Below are 20,069 nucleotides of genomic sequence, written 5' to 3' on the forward strand. Positions count from 1 at the left end.
TGTTAGACTTATCTTGTCAAGGTCAGTGTTTTATCTTCAGCCAGAAAAGAAGAAGCAGCAGACAGACAGAAGCCCAGCAAGCTGCAAACCTCCCGAACTCCCCAACCTTGTTTTGAGTAATAGTTCTTAAACATTTCTATCTCTCTAATGGAAGTGTTTAGAACAATCATTATTTTGCTTTCTTACACCCAATAGTGACTTATTTACATTCCTTTGCTTTCCCTGCTTGAACTTTGCGGAGAAAAAATAAAAAGACAGTTTTAAACAATCACAGTAAGAAAACAGCAGCATGTCAAGGTTCATTCAGTAAAGGGGAAAAAAAAAAACAGAGGAGCAGACTGTTTGGAGAGCTTAGGGTTAAAATATTAACTTTTTTTCTTAGATATGGAACAATTTTTGTGGCTTCCAAGTTTTAAAAGCTCTGTGAAAGTTAGACCTCAGTATTCTAAGAATGTACAGCTCTGTTTCTCTTGGCAAGAAATAAGTGCATCCATGCATGCTGAGGTGGGTGTCTTTTATTTTTTAAAAATTTCTTTTTCTCCTTTGTTTTGGTTTGTTTTGGTTTTTGTTGTGTTTTGTTTCATTTCTTTGTTAGGTGGCCTGAGGAACTCTGCAAACACTCAGATTGTGGTGGGGTTTGCAAACTGCTCATTTGTCCCTCAGGCACCTTGTGCTAACTCATGTTTCATTTAGACAATATCAATCAGTGGTGTCTGAAAACTTGTTGGTGGGTTTTTTTTCCTACCCTAAGCATCTTTCCACATACGACCCTCAACAGGTGGGTTGTCACTCAGCACTGAGCTGGCAGGAGCCAGAGATCCCCTCTCACCTTCTTACTTCAGGCAGCCAGATCTCTTCCCTGTGAGGGGAAACAGGTAATGTGCTGATGACTCAAGAAAATCCCATGGGCAAACGGCTCCAGGGCATGGATCCAAATCCTTACCCTGCTCTTTAAGCTGTATTGAAGGGGTGGGGCAGCAGCAGGATCAGTCAAACACAATACAGTGAAATATTGCTTACACATTGCTTATTGTGGTCCCTCAGAGGAGAAAGACTGAGAGAACAAGTATAGCAGGTAGTGGCTGCAAAGGCCAAGGCTAAGGTGACATTCTGGCCATGGGATGGCTGGGTGTTCACTGTAGAATCATAGAATCATAGAATCAGTCAGTGTTGGAAGGGACCACAAGGATCATCTAGTTACAGCCCCCCTGCCATGGGCAGGGACACCTCACACTACATCAGGCTGGCCAGAGCCTCATCCAGCCTGGCCTGAAACACCTCCAGGGATGGGGCCTCAACCACCTCCCTGGACAACCCATTCCAGGCTCTCACCACTCTCATGGGGAAGAACTTCTTCCTCACGTCCAGCCTGAATCTCCCCACTTCCAGCTTTATTCCATTCCCCCTAGTCCTATCACTACGTGATAGCCTAAAAAGTCCCTCCCCAGCTTTCTTGTAGGCCCCCTTCAGATACTGGAAGGCCACAATAAGGTCACCTGGGAGCCTTCTCTTCTCCAGACTGAACAGCCCCAACTCTTTCAGTCTGTCCTCATAGCAGATGTGCTCCAGCCCTCTGCTCATCCTGGTGGCCCTTCTCTGGACACCTTCCAGCATGTCCATATCCCTCTTGTAATAGGGGCTCCAGAACTGGATGCAGTACTCCAGGTGGGGTCTCACCAGAGCTGAGTAGAGGGGGAGAATCACCTCCCTTCACCTGCTGGCCACACTTCTCTTGATGCAGCCCAGGCTCTGGTTGGCTTTCTGGGCTGCAAGTGCACATTGACAGCTCATGTTGAGCTTCTCATCCACCAGCACCCCCAAGTCCCTCTCCTCAGGGCTGCTTTCCAGCCAGTCACTGCCCAGCCTGTATTTGTGCTTGGGATTGCCTCGACCCAGATGCAGGACCCTGCACTTTGTCATGTTGAACCTCATGAGGTTGGCTTGTGCCCATCTCTCCAGCCTGTCAGGAGCAGAGTGAGTTTTATTTATTAAGTATTGGTGCCAGATTTCCTGGTCTATATGTCCTGTCTTGTGGTTATAACTACCTCTAATGATATGAAGAGATTAACTTCATGTATTCAGGATTTTCTTGTTCTTTGGTTTGGAACAGCAGTGTCTTGAGTATTTGATCAACCTAACATGGTTAAAGAAGGCTTTGTGTTTAGCCTGCTTGTACCCTGTTTTTCTTTATGTCTCTTGTTTGTTTATAATTCAAACGTTGTCTTTTTCTTCACAAATGTGTTCTAGAGGCTTAGTGAACGCGGGCAATTTGCAGCTCAGTTTGTTTGAAACTTCTGTTGAGAAATACTAAATGAATGAGGTAAATCTCAGGGCACTGCACATCTGGCTTACTCAGGCGATGAAACACACTGAGTGAAACTTCAGGAAATTAAAATATAAACTTCCCTGCCCCTTTTCCTTCAGGAGCAGGAGAGGGGATGGGTCTGCCTGCTTACATATGCCATTATGGTATGTTAACACTTTCGGTACTCAGGGATATGTTGTATTTCCCCCCCGTGTTTGAGCCTTTCCAGTTAGATAGCAGCATCACCAGTAAATGCAAAGCCTTGGGATTTGTATATTCGTGAACTGAGAGGTCAGAAACCTTTCTGTAAAATATACACTGAAATCTGAGAAAGCTGATCATGTGGAAGTCCCCTTTTTGAACTTCTGTCAGCAAACTGCCTGCTTTTCTGCTCTTCTTTCCTGTGGGACTGAGAAGATTACTTTTAAAGTAATTACTTTTAAAGTAAAGAAGATCCCAGTTTTTAGCACACCCTAACCCCAGAAACTTCTCCAAAACACTTTACGTGAACAGAGTGTTTTGTTCATGTTTTCAAAATGAGAGAAGCAGATAGGGAGCCTCATGCTGTTCCTCTGAGACTGCTCAAGTGCTTTAAATTCAACAAGTCTGACTGTAGCATTTAATGTACTCTTATGTGAGCTGCATACATTCAGCCCTGGCTTGGTGTTAATTATTACAGCTTGTCTCAGATTTCATTTGAAAAGGTTATTACAAAATCAGGGTAATTCACACTCTAAGCCCAGGCACAAAACACGGCCACCAAAAATGGAAGTGCTATCCACCACATTTTAAATTTCTGAACTAAACATACTTTCTGCCAGGTGTAGCTGGCATCCCTCCATAACAGCAGAGCAGGAGTCATTATATATGGGCTGCAATCGTCTGAAAGAAACATTTAGATCTACAAATAAATGGACAAAGAGAGAATTTCTTCAAGAGCGCAGAAGTCCACTAGGTGCTGGAGTCCTGACCTCCTCTGTAACTCAGGCTGTAAGACTGCATCCAGATACTCCTGCAGACAGAGGGAAAAAAAAAAAACAACAAACCAAACCCAGGGCACTCACATAATTAATGCATATGTTGGCAAGCTTTAAGAAGGGCCACAATTCATTCGTATGACTTCCTCTCTCCCTCAAGGGTTCTTATACTTGACCTGTTACTACTGCATGGTCTTTAAACAAAGAATTAAATCCAGATGTCTTGTAGCTAGGTATCCCCTTGTTAAGTATCCCTTATAAATAGATTTTTGTTGTTGATGTTTTTCCTATGCAACAGAGAGATCCTATACGAGAACTTCTAAAATTTCTAAAATAATGAAGGCTGAAAGGTTTCTAACCTAGGACTTGCTGTATCCTAGAGGAACAGTAAAAATTTTTATAGTCACTGTGTTGAAAAATACTATTTACTTTAGCTGGGTATGCAAATGTTTTCCGATTAATGTTTAGGTTGCAGGCAAAATAATAAAAAAAAAAGTCTTTTCTTTAACGTGAGTCTAAATGTCATGTAATGCATTAGGGATACAGGTGAAAAGTTTTATATATTGTTTTATTGGAATGAGCTTAATTGTGTTGACAAACACAGGGAAACGAAAGGAAATGGCAAATGCTTTGGGGAATTCTAAGGAAATTATTTTCACTTGAGTCCAGTTATTAATTTTGTTTCCTAATTCTGTACATTTCTGGTTTCAACCTGAGGTTAAGTTAGCTGTAGCATTTTCTGCAGAATGACTGGAGCTGTCCAAAACATAGGGTTTTGTTTGCATATTTTAATGGGAAGATTTTCTCATATTCTAGTGGTTTTGATATGTTCTTTAATTTGATTTCATGCTACAACTACTCTTTTTTGGGACAATTCAAGTTGAGTCAACACAGTTTCACAGACATAAAAGCAGAATGTCAGAGTCAGGTCTCCTTTGAAGGAAACTTTTTTGGACATAAGTTTTGTGGTTTGATTTGTGGGGGTTTTTTTTGTTTGTGGTTGGTTTGTGGGAGGTTTTTTGGGGTGGTTTTGTTGTGGTTGTTGGTTCTGGGTTTTTTGTTTTTGTTTTTGTTTTTTTTTAATTCCTACTTTTATATCCTCATCATTAAGCCATACTAAACAAGGAACCAGGATGTTATTCAGAGGGGTTCATTTTTTTAAGCTTTGCCTTTTGGGAATTACACCTCAAGTAATTGATTATAACTGAAGAAGGAAACTCATTAAGCATTTTCTTGTTAGCCAGCAGTTTTATAGAAAACTTCTGCATTCTGGTGGAGTATGAGGCTTGTTTGTTGCATGTGTAGCTGTGCTCAGCTAAGTACTCTGTGAGGAAAATTAACCATGTATTCCCTGACATATTCATAACAACATTTAATATAAGAAATAAGGTTTCATGCTTTTACAACTAGCTAAGTCAAATACCGCTTTACTAATTTCTTGCCTCTCTCCTGTTTCAAATTGGAATAAGCCAGTTCAGATGAGTTATACTTAAAAGCACGGGCTACTTCAAACCCTGGTTAGAAATGTGGCTGATGGAAAAAGTAGCATGTTCAATAGAATTACAGTGGCATGCTTCTTTTCTTGTTCATAAATGTACTTCATGCTCTAGGGACAGACACGGCCCCTGGCCCTGGCAAGTCACAGTCTTGGGGCACATTGATGATCATAATTTAGAGTGTGGTTCTCAGTTTTTAAGACAGGATGAGATGACATGTTTCTGATGGAGACCTGAATGAGCCAAAATATGCTGTGAAAAGTAACCCACTTTTCCTCCTCTTTGAGGAACTCTTCTTCAATCACCACTACAAGCAACAGTTTTACCCACTGATAAAGTAAATAAGGTGTCCTGTAACAGTTAACTTTAATAATTAGGAATTGCATGCCAATCTGAGTGAATTTTTCAGCAGGTCTGCTTGGTCAGAAGCTCATTTGCTGTGCATTTTGTAACCATGTCAGCTCCTACAGCAGATGGAAGTATTTCTGGTTGTTTCTAATCTGGTTGCTGTTACTAGATTCCTCAGAGCAATTGTTTTTGAGTGGTGGAATGCCATTTGGTCTGAAAAAATAAATTTGTTCTGAAGTATGTTCCCTTCCAGACCCCTCCCCACTCTCTGCATGTCTTGTCCATGGAGACACACATATGTTTTCAGTTCTGATGTCATTCTTTTTTTTTTCCTTTTTTTCTTGTTTTCCCCCCACCCCCATCTTCTTTCAGTCCACAGCCATGAGCGAACCGCAGTGCTACTACAATGAAACCATTGCCTTCTTTTATAACCGAAGTGGAAAATATCTAGCCACTGAGTGGAACACTGTCAGCAAGCTTGTAATGGGACTGGGGATTACCGTCTGCATCTTCATAATGCTGGCCAACCTCTTGGTTATGGTGGCTATTTATGTCAACCGCCGATTCCACTTTCCTATTTATTACTTAATGGCCAACTTAGCCGCTGCGGACTTTTTTGCAGGGCTGGCCTACTTTTACTTAATGTTCAACACAGGACCCAACACTAGAAGATTGACTGTAAGCACCTGGTTGCTTCGTCAGGGTCTCATCGACACTAGCCTGACAGCCTCTGTAGCCAATTTGTTGGCCATCGCCATCGAGCGGCACATCACAGTTTTCCGAATGCAGCTGCACACTCGGATGAGCAACCGGCGAGTGGTGGTGGTGATCGTTGTTATCTGGACTATGGCCATCGTCATGGGCGCCATACCAAGCGTTGGATGGAACTGTATTTGTGATATCACTCACTGCTCCAACATGGCACCGCTCTATAGTGACTCCTATCTGGTCTTCTGGGCTATTTTCAACCTGGTCACTTTTGTGGTCATGGTGGTCCTATATGCTCATATCTTTGGATACGTTCGCCAAAGGACTATGAGAATGTCCAGACACAGTTCTGGACCCCGCAGGAATCGGGACACCATGATGAGCCTCCTAAAGACTGTGGTCATTGTGCTTGGTAAGTGTTTGCTCTGACTCCCTTGTTCTCCCCTCTCTGTTTCTTATCAGATGGTTTCAGTAATGCATGTCCAGCTCCTGGGAGGGCAGTAGCATTTAGAAGACACCAGAAGAAGTGGGGAGCAATAATAATCCCCAGCATTCATTACTGTGTTGAGACTATCAAGCCTATTTATGGAAATGTCTAGAAGAGACTTGGTCACTCAACCCTGTAACATGAAACTGATGAAAATCCAGGCCCTCAAGAAGCAAAGTGGTGGTGGTTTGTTTTTGGTTTTTTTTTTCAGCAGTACAGGTTTAAAAGCTGTTGTAGCAGCATATCCTGAGCAGCGTTTTCTGTTTTGCCTCTGAAGGTGCCAAACGGCTGCAACATTAAAATGGTATAAGGAAGACTCAGTCTTCCACTGAAGTACCTTTTGCGTCCTTTTTGCAACCCAAAAGGTGTTGTATGTGTTTTCAGGCAGTGGTCCCATATATGGAGAACAACGAGGGGTCCCAGGCTGCTGACTAAAAGATTTCTGCATGTTAAACAGGACTGTGTGTTCAGTTGGCTCAGGTCTTTCATGTTTGGCACATCTGCCAGTTTACTAAAACCGAAAAGTAGCATGTAAGGCACTGGTGTGCGTCCGCACAGTGCTTGGGAGGTGCCTAAGCTTCAGGGTTTGGAAAACGGGGAAACAGGAAGCAAATACAAGACACTTTGGAATTTGAAGGTTCCTGTCTTTTTGTGAATAGCTGTATTTGGGGTTTGTCTTGGCTGGGGGCTCTCAGTTTCCTTATGCAAAGACTGGATACTGGGTGCCATTCCCTTCTGATGTTCTTTGCAGTTTGTTGTTCTTTGTTGCTGCAGATGTTAGTGAGCTGCAGGCAGACAAGGTGGATGCCAGTTGTTTGTTTGTCCCAACCCATGAGATCCTGCAGCATGCTGCACAGATCTTTTGTGATACTAGTACCCTGTTGCATCATGAAGTTACCCTGGTAGTCCAGAAATGCACCTGCACACAGTATGCAAAGCCCAAAACATAGCCCCAGTTCTTGCTTTGACATCCTGATTTCTGTGGCTTTTCCCTGTAGCTTGTGCTTTCTAGCAGTTACTGGCTGCACAACCACGGCAGAATATTTGCCATGTGAGTTACTGTGTCAACTCACATGTTAGCTTAAGAACATACATATTGCTCTCTGGACTAGTGATTAGTCTTGCAATCAAATCATGAACTGTGTAGTCAGCTAACCTGGGCAGTTGTCATATCCTATGTGTCCTGCTCTTCTCTTCAGGGAAAGAAATTATGTGAGTTTTGTAAGAAAAGCTGTAGCGGTGGGTAAAACTGCCTGGTGGTTTGAAAACCTGTCCTTTCCCACCTCTGAAATCCTCCTCACAGAAGGCAAGATGAGGTTAAGAACACCAGAAAAAAATCAGGTTTTGCAGTCTTCTTTTTAGGAGATCGATCCTTGTTTGGCCTCCTGAAGGAACTGCTGTTCATACAATAGTGGAATATTTCCTCTGAGGTGAAAGACTGGCTCAGTCTTAAAAAAAATATAATAAAAGGGTGGGAAAAGTAAGCAGCTAATTTCACACATGTATGGGACCAGTGGTATGTATACAGTTGGAAGTTTGGGTAGTGACTGCAAGTCCATTTGCCTGTAAGCAGAGATCACAGAGAAGACACACAGACCACCCAGTGTGGCCACAACAGTAGAGGTTTACAAGGATCATATCTTATTGTTTCCAGGTATTGTTCTGGAAACAGTGGAACAACTCCAGGGGTTATGTAGCATTAGCCAAACTGAAGGTGACTCAAGCTTAGTGGCTGATGTAGTTCAGTAATATCTCTGATTCCCCACTGGGGCAGTTTGAAGTAAGACTTTCCGGGACTGCAGGTAGTACATGTCGAAGCTTTCTTCAAAATTCAAACAGGAGCTTATTTCTTACACTGATGCAGTTAAATTCTTTCAGTGTTATGCATGCACTCTGCTTTAACACCTAATCTGCATAACACATTGTTTACAGAAAGATAATGTATTATTTTGTTAAATCTGTTTGAAGAAAACAAAGGCATCCCCTGTCTGTGACACTTTGTCCTGTATTTGGATCTCCCACCTTGGTATTACTTTGCACTTCCAATGGATTGTTGTGGTTCTAAGGGAAAAAAAGCTAAGCACCACTTTGAAGCACAGGTTTGGTGGTATCTCAGTTTGGAGTAAATGATACAGTCAGCCCTACTGATCAGGTGGATATCCTGGTGCTCTGACACTGCTTGAAGTCTGCTTGCAAGTCTGAATTACAGTTTTCAGGAGGAGTGGATTTAATTTCAAGTGTCTTACTTCCTGAGTGCCTTCTTTCAAAGGTTGTCACTGCACTGAGCTGCAAGTTTATCTGTGTCAGCTTCAGGAAAGCCAGGAAAGGTCAGTGCCTTGGGCTGCCTAGACCAACTTGCCAGACTTTTGTATCATGCAGTCTGGCTGCTTTTCTGCATCACTGAACCTCAATAACAGAGGAAGAGACCCTCTGCCTTTCTCGGTGGTGCAGATCAGGTTAATGCATTGCTGTTTGAGGCAGAAACCGTTTGCTGGAGGTGGAGAGTGGAAAGGAAGTGTTTCAGTTTATTCTTACGATCCCGTTCCCTCCTCTTCTGCCCCGCGGTTGAGTGGGGAAGTGAGCTGGTGTCCATTTACCAAGGGGAGGACAATTCATTTTGGATGGGAGGGAGGATGCCTTTGGAGCCAAGGGAAAACGGAGCTTGGAGTGTCAGTAAACTTAGCAGAGGAATGCAGGCCAGTCCTTGTCTTAGCATCTTTGTTAGAACGCTGCTCAGCTATAAGTAACCCCCTTGTGATTTGGGGCAGCAACAAAGGGTTTAACTTTTAAGCTTCCATAAACGAGCCTCCCTGAATTCGTCCTGCTGGCTGTACTCCCAGGCAAAGCCTCACTTCTGCGAGAAGACGGTCGTCTTTTTCTCTGCTCCCATCCACACACTGAGTTTCAGAGGGCAGGAACAGGAGGGAATTGACACAAGAGCTGCTTGTTTGTTAGCTGCCTCACACAGCCTGCCCTCCTCGAGCCTTGCTGCCATGCTCCAGAAGGAGAAGAGAAGCTGCTCCGAAGGGGCCGCAGCCCTCTCGGCCGCGATGCTGTCAGCATGTGCGGGGCGGGCGCCAGCCGCCGCTGACAAGAGGCGGATTGTGTGGGGAGGGCTGCGGGCGCTTGACGCGCTAGCTGGAGCGGTCGGGGTCTGGCACACTGCGTCATCCCACACAGCAGAATCCTAGGAACAAGTCAAAATCAGAGAATAGATTTTTATTTTACTTTACACCCCCCCCCCTTTTTTTTTTTCCTTGAGTAAAATATTTTAAACAGGAGGAAGCTGAGCCCATTTTTTTTCTTTTAACAAGGCTGCTTTTGAAAGCTTTCGAAAGTAACAAGGAACATAAAGCTCTTTCTCTCGATCATTCCTTTCGTTTTGCACTGGGGGTAAGGCAGGACTCGTCTGTGTATCACACATAGCCATAAAGCTGAGTCTGGTTTGGTTTGCAGCTCAGTAATGCTGTCTTTTGCCACCACCATGTGTTAGGTTTAAATGAGTGATCAAGGGAACTGGCAGAAACATAGCAGATACAACAACTGAAAGCTGGTGTCCTCTCCTCCATCCTCATTTTTCTCAAGGACAAAGCTAAACTGTTTTTCTGATGAAGATCACAGTTGGCTAGGCCAAATGTAGGTTTGTCTCAAAAATGCATGACAATAACTACTGCTTTAAGAAGCAGCGAAAGCTCTGAAAAAGGATTTCAGAGCTCAGGGCTGAAAAACTATCTCTGCTCTGTGTTTCCATGGCCTGGAATGTGACAAAAGGCTGGGGGTTCTTACATACTTGCATTTCTAGATAACTACCAGCTTGGATTGTTACCATTGCCAAGTTAGCCTGTATATTATTCTGCTTAAATACTGTTAATCCCCACCTTTAATTGTTTCTATAATGCAGACAACTCTTCTCTATGTGTCCATACATGTCTTTGGGCATTCTTCTGTTATGTTAGACTGTGAGATTATGCTTCTGGGGTTTTAAAACTGAACTTTTAATAACAATATTAGCAACAACCCTTCTCAATTTCACCAATCCTACCAATTAACCTTTTGCGCTGGGTGAGTTCTGAATGGTGTTTGGCCAAAATTAGTCATATCTGCTGAGTCAGACTCCTCAGCTGGCCCCCAGAATGTAGGAAGAGCAAACAATGAATTCATGCTTGCTTACCCTTTATGCTAACAGAATCTGAAGAGAAACTTAGGTCTTTCCTGACTGTAAGACCATCCACTTTGTTTTGAGGAACGTGGTTTATTCTGTAAGATTTGGAAACTAATGTGGGCATAGATTTTTTTTTTTTAAGTGAAATTTCGTTTTGTATAAACAGTTTTGATTTAAAGTCATCTCACTGTGTTTGAAGACAGTTCCTTACTTATTATAGTGAACCAATAAATGCAAGAAAACATCTGGAAGTTCAGTACAAACATCTGGAAGTGTGGAACTGCTCAGCAACAGCTTTTTTCCTGCCCTCTTTTTCTGCCACAGTCGTAAAAGACTTATTTTTGTACTTCTGTAGCTTTTCTTTCACAATTAGGGACCAAATGGAGATGGAAATCAGCAAATAGCTATGGTAATTCACTCGAGTGTCAACATATGCTGTAGCTCAGCAGTTAAGAAAATAAAGTGCATTGTTGATAACTTCAGCCTTTCTGGTGATTGATTTATATGCAGCATTTTATTCCAAGATCAAAAGCATGAGATTCTGTGGAGGCAGATTTTTTGAAAGTGTTTTCAACAGCTATGCTGTCTTTTCTGGCATGCAGTCTGTATCTCTTCCTGTTTCCTCTTCTCATGTAGTAAGAGCACTTGATTTTCAGTAGGAAAGAAAAAAGACCATGAAGTAGTACCACAGTCTGAACGACACCACCATGTATTTTGCCAGAGTCATGTCTTTATGCATGGTTAAGTGGGGTGACCTGTCTTTGTAAGTTCCCAAATCTCAAGGCTTTGACCTACCTGAGCATCATCAAGTATATTTCATCAGTTACCAAGTAAGTGGTCCTGGGATGAGATGAAGATGATCTTGTCTAGATGAGGTGTGATTATGGGCATCACATGAACTTTGGCAGACCTTCCTGCCCATGTGAAGTTATTCTGGTGGTCCAAAGCTAACACAGAATCATTAATGTTGGAGAAGACCTTTAAGATCATTGAGTCCAACCCTAACCCTGACCACTAAACTACAGATGTGTGTGGCACCACATCTACACACTTCTTGAGCACATCCAGGGATGGTGACTTCACCACCTACCTGGGCAGCCTGTTCCAATGCCTCACCACTCTTTCAGTACAGGAGTTTTTGCTAATATCCAGTATAAACTTCCCCTGGCACAACTTAAGACCATTTCCTCTCATCCTGTCACTAGTTAGCTGGGAGAAGAGCCCAACACCAGCCTGACTACAACTTTCTTTCAGGTAAGATTTCTCCTTAGCCTTCTCTTCTGCAGACTGAAGAACCCCAACTCCCTCAGCCACTCATTGTATGACATGCCCTCCAAACCCCTCACCAGCCTCATTGCTCTTATCCGGACACACTCCAGGATCTCAATGTCTTTATAACACTGTGGTGCCTAGAACTGAATACAAGTACTCAAGCTGTGGCCTCCCCAAGGCTGAGTACAGGGGCACAATCACTTCCCTGCTCCTGCTGGACACGTTTTTGATACAGACCACGATGCTGTTTTCCTTCTTGACCACCTGGGCAGCTGTGGCAGCACAATGCAGCTAATAAGAGGAGAAGCCAGGGTTTACCTGTGAGCCTTGTTACTGGAAGAATACAACTTCATCTATTCACCTCCTCCCTGAGGAGCCATGCTGACACAAAGAAAGCCAAGCTCTCCAAGAGCATTTTCCCTGAAATTACTGGAAATGAGAATGTCATCTCAGTTTGGAGTTAGCCTTGTAGAAGACCGGCATCGAGTTGGCTTTTGTCCTTCACTTTATTATGTTTTCCTTAGCTGGGGAGGGTCATGAGATCATGCTGGAGTTCAGATGAGAGCAGCATGTTTCACAACTTCTTCTCTGCAAGTGGGAGAATGTGAAGCATGGGTGCTCATTCATCGTCACCAACCCTGCCTGACCCTTGTGTCACAGTATGTCACTTGTATATTGATTTAATCCTAATAGAAAAACAGGGCAATAAATTCTGGAACTGGCACCAGCCCTAAAAGTCTGAGCATCAATGACTTTCTGTTCCAGCATACAGGGTGCAATTATGTGCAGTCCCAGTGTTCTTGGATAAGTGTATTTTAAAAGTGCATAAACTGTGAATTCAACCCATAGTTGGGTAAACTGTGAAATTGTGGCTGACGACTGTAGTCTAAATAGAGTGGTCCTCATGAGGTTTATAAGATTAATTTGTAATATTACTGTATCTCCATACAATAGTATGGAGGGAAGGTTTATAATAAGTGCCTTCAGAGCTGCACTGTGACAATACTTTCAAGCTGGTTCGTAAAATATTTGCATGAAAAAGTGAAATCTTCATTAAAATCATAACTTTGCTGGGTATTTTTATAGAACACCTTGTTCTACAGGGCTTTGTTTAAATTTTTCTCATTTCTTAGTGGAGGAGTAATTGTGCCCCACCCTGGTGAGGCCACAGCTTGAGTACTGTGATCAGTTCTGGGCACCACAGTATAAGAAAGACATTGAGGTCCTGTAGTAGGTGCAGAGAAGAGCAATGAGGCTGGTGAGAGGTTTGGAGGGCATGTCATACAATGAGTGGCTGAGGGAGTTGGGGTTCTTCAGTCTGCAGAAGAGAAGGCTAAGGAGAAATCTTACTGGTCTCTACAACTACCTGAAAGGAAGTCGTAGTGAGGCTGGTGTTGGGCTCTTCTCCCAGCTAACTAGTGACAGGATGAAAGGAAATGGTCTTAAGTTGTGCCAGGGGAAGTTTATACTGGATATTAGCAAAAATTTCTGTACTGAAAGAGTGGTGAGGCATTGGAACAGGCTGCCCAGGGAAGTGGTGAAGTCACCATCCCTGGATGTGCTCAAGAAGTGTGTAGATATGATGCTTCAGGATGTAGTTTAGTGGTCATGATAGTTGGGTTAGGGTTGGACTCAATGATCTTAAAGGTCTTTTCCAACCTTAATGATTGTATGATAATGTTTTTTATTTTTTTTAATGCATCTTTGTGATATTTTGATACTGACTTTAAAAAAAAAGTGTATTTTCAGCATTGCAAATACTTGAAGCAGAATGGAAGTGTTCATGTTATTGATTATATTCGTTAGAGGAGTTCATTGTGAAATTGCTCTGATTTAGTGGGAGAAAACAGAATTTTCATAAGGTTTGTTCTCCATAAAATATTGACTAATATATTTATATTCATACATGCAGATGTCCATATTTTCACTTGAAAAATACAGCTTGATTACTGCATTAGGCAAATATATCACTGTTTTATAAAAGGGAGACAAATTTTCACAAAGGACTATTAAAAATTCACTTAAATTATGTCAGCAAAATAGGTTTCTGTTTTCAGTTAAAGTAATGGAGATATGAAAACTTGGTAAGGATCTAAGCTATAATCTGTATGTACTTATACACTGATTGGAATGTTTCTTAAATGTAAGACACTTTAATCTTGTTTGATTTTTTTGATGCTGCTGGTAAAAGCAGTACTATATGTGCTCTCTTACATCTGTTTCTCAGTCTCACTCACTGATCATTATTATTGCCATTTAGAGTCCTGCAAATGAATTCCAGTTGACCTTTTGACATTTTCTCTAGTAGTTCCAAACAAATTATCTGCTTGGCTGGCAAGGATATTGAAAGGAAAAAATGAGTAAACACAGCATCTGGAAATTACACTATGGTTAGTATGTGTGATAAACTTCATTAAGTATCTTTCTTCTAAACAAGCCTATGCAAGCTCTCCTTGCAGAAACAGAAGTTATTGGTGCCTTGGATCCAGGTGACTCTTTCTGTGGACCTGGAGCATCACTGGGTGTGTTGGAAGTCTCGTTCTAAATGTCTGGCTTAATTTCTTTACTGCCTCTTCCAATTAAATTTATGGCATCCTTGGCTAAGGCTGATACATCCCTGGTAACTGTCTTTTCTTTAAAGTATTCCAAGTATCCCTGTCTAATTCGTTGTTTAACCCTGGGGAAACCATTTGGAAGTTTCCCTCTTCTTTCCCCCTTAAGTTAAGAATAAGTATTATTTATTTTCACTGAGATACTTTGAAACTGTTCTTTGAGAAACTTCCATCATTTCCCAAGGCAGGAATGTGGTTTTATTTTACTTCATTTTCCGAGGGGGGAAATCCTTTTAGTAAATCCACTCCTTTACCTACGATAGAAATGAGGCCATATTTAATAAAAGTCTTTCCCCTGACTTCAGTATAATTTATTACCTTTTCAGGGAAGAAATAAATTTAAAGGGCAAAGAAAAGCTCTCTGCATTCCTCCAAGAATGCCCAGAGAGGGATAAACCTTAAGCACTTTTTGGTTTGTACTCATGTTCAGCTTTTGATTAAAAAGAAAAAAGGGGGGAAAAAATAGTTACTTGCTTGCATGGACTTTCTTTTGTTTCCAAAAGGCTTCTAAAAATGAATTGCAGGGACAAAAGCAGATATTCTTCTCAATTAGGCCAAGAAAACTGATTTATATTTTTCCTGATGAATGCTAGGATTTTGAAATCACACCCTTACCCCCAAGCAATAGAATCCAACCTTTTCTGTTGGACCCAGGTGAAATAACAAACTTCTGCCCAAGGAGTGAAGTTCACTTAGTGCAAATCCACAGTAAATGAATTAGTACCATATCCCACTCTGCCATCTGAATCCACTTAGCAGTGTTAGATCCATCAGTGTGTCCTCATCAATCTGGGCTTCTCCAAAATAGTGGAGAGCAGGATGTGTTGTGGGACATTTGCTCTAACCCAGAGATCTGGGTAAACTCTGAGAAAATCTGAAGACCCACAGTAGAAATTGTAAGGTAAAAAATTGAAAATCGATGTGTGCAGGAAACCTTCCATGTAAAATGTTGGCACATGACCAAGACTTACTGATCTAAGGCTTTTTAAGCTTCATTTTTTTTGGAGCAGAAGATGGGAATCTATCCTCTAGAAGAAGCAACAACAATGCTTTTACAAAATGGCTGCTTGCAGGATAACTTTTTGTTATCCTGCACATAGTTGTGCAGGGAGTTCAGTCCTAAATGTTTTGCTTAATTTCCTCACTGATTTTCTGGGATAATTTTATTGCATCTTCAACTAAAACTGACGCATCCTTTCTAAACTGTTCAAGCAAAGCACTTGCTGTCTAGGGTAATGACCATGTCCAGCCACTGACTTGTATTTTCAGCTTTCAGATACCACTTGCCCTTCCTTTGTTTCAGGGAAAACTGTTCAAATATGAGGCAAAATGGTAGAGTCGTGGAATGTTTTGGGTTGGAAGGGACCCCTGAAGGTCTTCTAGTCCAACCCCAAATGTACAGCAAGCCCTCAGCTTGAGAAACTATGTGAACAAAAATGCCAGCTGTTAACTTGTCACATTGCAAAACTGCATTCAGTGGGGCACTGAACAATCATTTGTTTCCACCAGTGGAAAACATTGAGAACAAGAGGCTGTTTTGTGGGAGAGGAGAATTTCCTTCTTGTGTGTTCCTTCAGCACACATGAGCAGTGTGAGTAAGTATTTTGGATTGTCTAATCCTGAGGTAATCTGTCAAAACACAACAATACAACTTTAAGCCCCAAGTTATGTTTGCCTTTATAGTTTCAATGACACTATGGCTCTTAACATCAAAACACAAAGTTACTGCCAGTGGAAAAGCTTGCTGAGGCATCTGAGGTACAACAGCTCAGTGGGGTGGGAAATGGTCAGCAGTGAGTATTAGCCTTCATACAACAGCCTTTGTGCCTCCCTCATGTCTCAGCATGAAAAGAGTATTCAAGAAAAAGGCTTCATTTGTCCATTTTTTAAAATAAATGCATTTTGAACCTGAATGTGAAAGAAAATTGTGATTCTGAGCTCTTGTAGTTCTGGCTTTATTAGCAGAATAGCTTTCTGTTTTTCATACAGCTGGGAATGCTGTTGCTGAGCTCATAGATGGACTGTCTTTTTAAAAAATTTTTTTAGTAATTTTCTGCCACATTCAGACCCACTTGCTGCTCTTATTTGAAGTTGAAGACAACAACAAAAAAGAACAAAAACCATAAATTCCAGTTGCTTTCTGCAGTTTTTATTCAGGAAATTTCCTTGCTACCCTTTCACTTTGCTAAGCCTGAAAAAAAAAAAAAAAAAAGTATCTGAAGTTTATTTTCTTAGAATCCATGCACAAATGCTATGTTCCAGTGCACTTCTTGTGCATGTAGCAGGTCTGCTGGTGGACACATATCCAGTCCCAACAGTGCCTGGAGAGCAGATAAAAGGACCCAGAACATGAGTGGAACATTGTGTGACTTCAGGAGCTATGACATCATTTGTTAAGCATAATTTCCTTTTCACACTCAAGTGTTGTCTGTTGGTCTGTCCTGTTTAATGAAGTGGTGGACCAAGGAGAACTACCCAAAGTGAAAATAGTTTTCAGGCCCACCAGTGAACAAGAGGTGTGCAGGGATGCATGGTTTGAAGTTTGTGGACAGGGTGACCGTAAGCTCTGCATCTGGGGCAGTGAAAATTTAGTCATTAAAGCTGTCCCAGACATACCTGGCAAAGGGCTGTGTGTCTGCTGCCATGGCAGGGCTGGTGTTAAGAGAGCAGCCTCTGTGTGTTGCAGTAGGTTGACATAGTAATTCCTTGATATTAGTGCTAAAAAACTATGATGTTACTTTAAAAACCAACCCAACAAAAAAAGGTTCAGATAAGTTTGAGGGGAGTGCAAGAGTGAAATTCTGGTGCATTTCTTTGTGTTGGAGTAAGAGCTTTCTGTTTGTGTCTTTTTACTTCCATGAACTACTTGATATCCGAGTACAGATGTGCTACTATAACCACAGATATTCAAGGACAGTTAAGACTTTTTTAAAAAACATCTTCCTTCATGAAAGAAGAAAAGGAAGGGAATTTAGCTTTACAAGCAGGAAAAGCTGCCAAGCTCCTGCATTTATCTTCTTTTCATGGAAATAGTTTCCTCTAACTCTGGACTCACTACCTTCCTTGTTCTCCTAAAAGCAGATTTGGGAACTGTTTCCCATCTTCTGATATTGATGTAACCTTAGAACCTTGCTCTGACATATGGCATTGATAATTCTTGTCGTCCCTTGTTTGAAGTTGCTTTCAAGTGCTTGCTTTTTGCTTTTCTAGAAGTACAAGGAGTAACATAAAAATGAATTTTCCAAGCAGGAGCTGTGTATATGGAGAGAAATAGAAAAAGCTGTGTAAATCTGTTGCATATTTGTAGAATGATTTCTGCTTTCTTGCATTAAACAAAGTAAAATTGAAAACTGTAGTTCATAAAAGGAGAATCAAAGGAAATTAAAAAAAGAAAAACATACTGAATGGTTTTAGATATGTAAGTGGATTGCCATGATGATATGTTGGATTTTTTGAAGTTGGTTACCTTCATCAACTATCAAAATAAGCATATTTAATTAATACAGTCTACCATAAGTGTATCCTGCTTGTATAAGAGGATGCAATGGAAAAATGTGCTCACTCTTCAGAACTTGGAGGGGTTGTACTAACACCCCAAAACAGGCTGGAGTACCACACCAGGGACCCAGCGGTCCTGCCAGTCTCCTGTGTGACGTGCTGCCCCTCATAGCCCCACTGCTTCGGTGCCAATGCTATTACACATGCATTTGGCTTACCTCTCAGGATTTAGAAGGAAAAATTTCTATATAGTTACCAAAAAAAAAAAAAGTTTCATTTCAGCATATGAGGAACAGGCAGTTTTTCTATTTATCTCTTCAGCTGGCATGCAGAGTGAGGATTGAAGAGTCTGGTGAATAACTTAAAAAGTCAATCATGTTGTGCCTGTTAATCAGCAGCTGGTGCTACAAGGTCTACTTTTTTATAGAAGTGGGTTACAACTAAAACTTTGCTAGCATAGCCATGAGTTTGTGTACATTACTTTAAGCAGTGAGGTGTCTGCTTTCAGGTTATAATTGTTTAATGGGGAAGTATGTTTCTTTCAGTACATAGTAAGAAACTGTCAACTTTGGGTGAAAAACAGCTCCTTGCTCTCAGTTAATTTGGAAAAGGACTACAAAAACTCAACCCCAGGCTGTGAAGAGCCTTATGGATGGGGAAGGGTGCAGGCTGAAAGAGAAAAGTCATGTCTTCTCTACAAATAAAAAGCCCAACACCTCCTGTCTGCTTGTACCATGCTGTAGAAAGCACAGTGGGTCAAGAGAGGTGATTCTGCCCCTTTACTCTGCTCTTGTTAGATCCCACCTCAAATACTGTGTCCAGTTCTGGAGTCCCCGTCATAAGAAGGACTCTAGAATAAGTTGCTCAAGGAGATCATGGATGTCTCCTTGCTTGGGGTGCTCAAGGCTGGGTTGGATGAAGCCTTGAGCAGCTGAGTCTAGTTGAGAGGCTGTGGTGGGTTGAAATTACTCCCCCCCCAAAATAAAGCTACCACAGAGGCATCCCTATCCTGGTGGGGGGGTTGGAATAGATGATGTCTAAGTTCTCTTCCAACCTAATCCATTCTATGATTCCATGTCTGCTAATGTTTGGTGTTCAAAGACATGTCTGCAGAGCACACTGTGTTCTGTTTCCCCTTCTGGAGGCAAATAGTGAGATGGAGTTCAGTGCCTGACCAGTTTGTTTTCCAGGAGATCTCTTGCCTTTGCCATGCATGACCCCAAGTGGAAAGAAGACACAAAAAAAAAAAAAAAAAAAAAGGATTTGACTGAAGACGAAAAGCTACAAATGAGACTCCTTCCACCCTATAAAAAGTAGTGTATTTTTAGTTTACAAGGGATGATTTCTGAAGTAATGTCTATGCAGAGAGATACTTGCTCTCTGCTTTCCGAATCAAATGCCTTTACCCGCTCTGAGTTTCCCATTGACATTATCCAGTTTCTCTACCCCAGCAGCCCTCTTGTTTATGTGCTGCTGCACACAAAAGCAACTGCAATGTATTTCTTAGAGTTTTCATTTGAACTACCTTTTGAGCTTTCCAAACACATAGTAAAACAGTTCGCAGCTTTAAAACTTTGCCCTTCCTGAGTCCTGGAGGCATGGTGGAGTGCATCTGGGGAGACCACCAGCCGTCTGCTACCTCAAAGCAAGATGTGAACATAGTATCTTGTGGTTCTGCAGACGTCCTCAGCTGTTTCAGTCTCCAGGTGAAACTGAGAAAATTCTGTTATCTTTCCTACCTGTGAGGACATGGTGAGGTCATGACCCACATTTTAGATAGCTCAGAATCAAAATGCCCATTTTGTAATCTAATGCTTCATTTTCAAATCATCTGAATATGTTTTTGTTTTTGTGGGTTTTTTTTCATATAATTTCAGAATAGCAAAGAGCTTGCAGGATCAGCTACTTTTCTGCTGTGGGCTCTCAAGTGTGTGCTCATGAGAAGAAAAGGCTGAGAAGGGATCTTACCAACGTCTATAAATACCTGAGGGATGGGTGTCAAGATGAAGGTGATAGACTGTTCAGTGGTGCCTGGTGATAGGACAAGGACCAACAGGTGCAAGCTAGACCACAGGAGGTTCCTCCACACTTCTTTATGGTGAGGGGGACAGAGCCCTGGAACAGGCTGCTCAGAGAGGCTGTGGAGTCTCCTTCTCTGGAGACTTTCAACTCTATTCCTGTGAAGCCTGCCTTAGGTGATCCTG

The 20,069-nt window shown here is 41.8% G+C and overlaps 1 protein-coding gene across 1 annotated transcript in view; it reads left to right on the top strand.

Moving 5' to 3' along the window:
• Window positions 1-20,069, top strand: part of LPAR1 (lysophosphatidic acid receptor 1) — a 55,581-nt gene that overhangs the window by 12,948 nt on the left and 22,564 nt on the right. Inside the window, exon 2 of the mRNA XM_054397903.1 lies at window positions 5,499-6,246. Within this exon, the coding sequence (XP_054253878.1) occupies window positions 5,499-6,246 (748 nt within the window). The remainder of the gene's footprint in view (window positions 1-5,498; window positions 6,247-20,069) is intronic.

This window comes from Indicator indicator, chromosome Z, assembly GCF_027791375.1.
Source record: "Indicator indicator isolate 239-I01 chromosome Z, UM_Iind_1.1, whole genome shotgun sequence".
NCBI lineage: Eukaryota > Metazoa > Chordata > Aves > Piciformes > Indicatoridae > Indicator > Indicator indicator.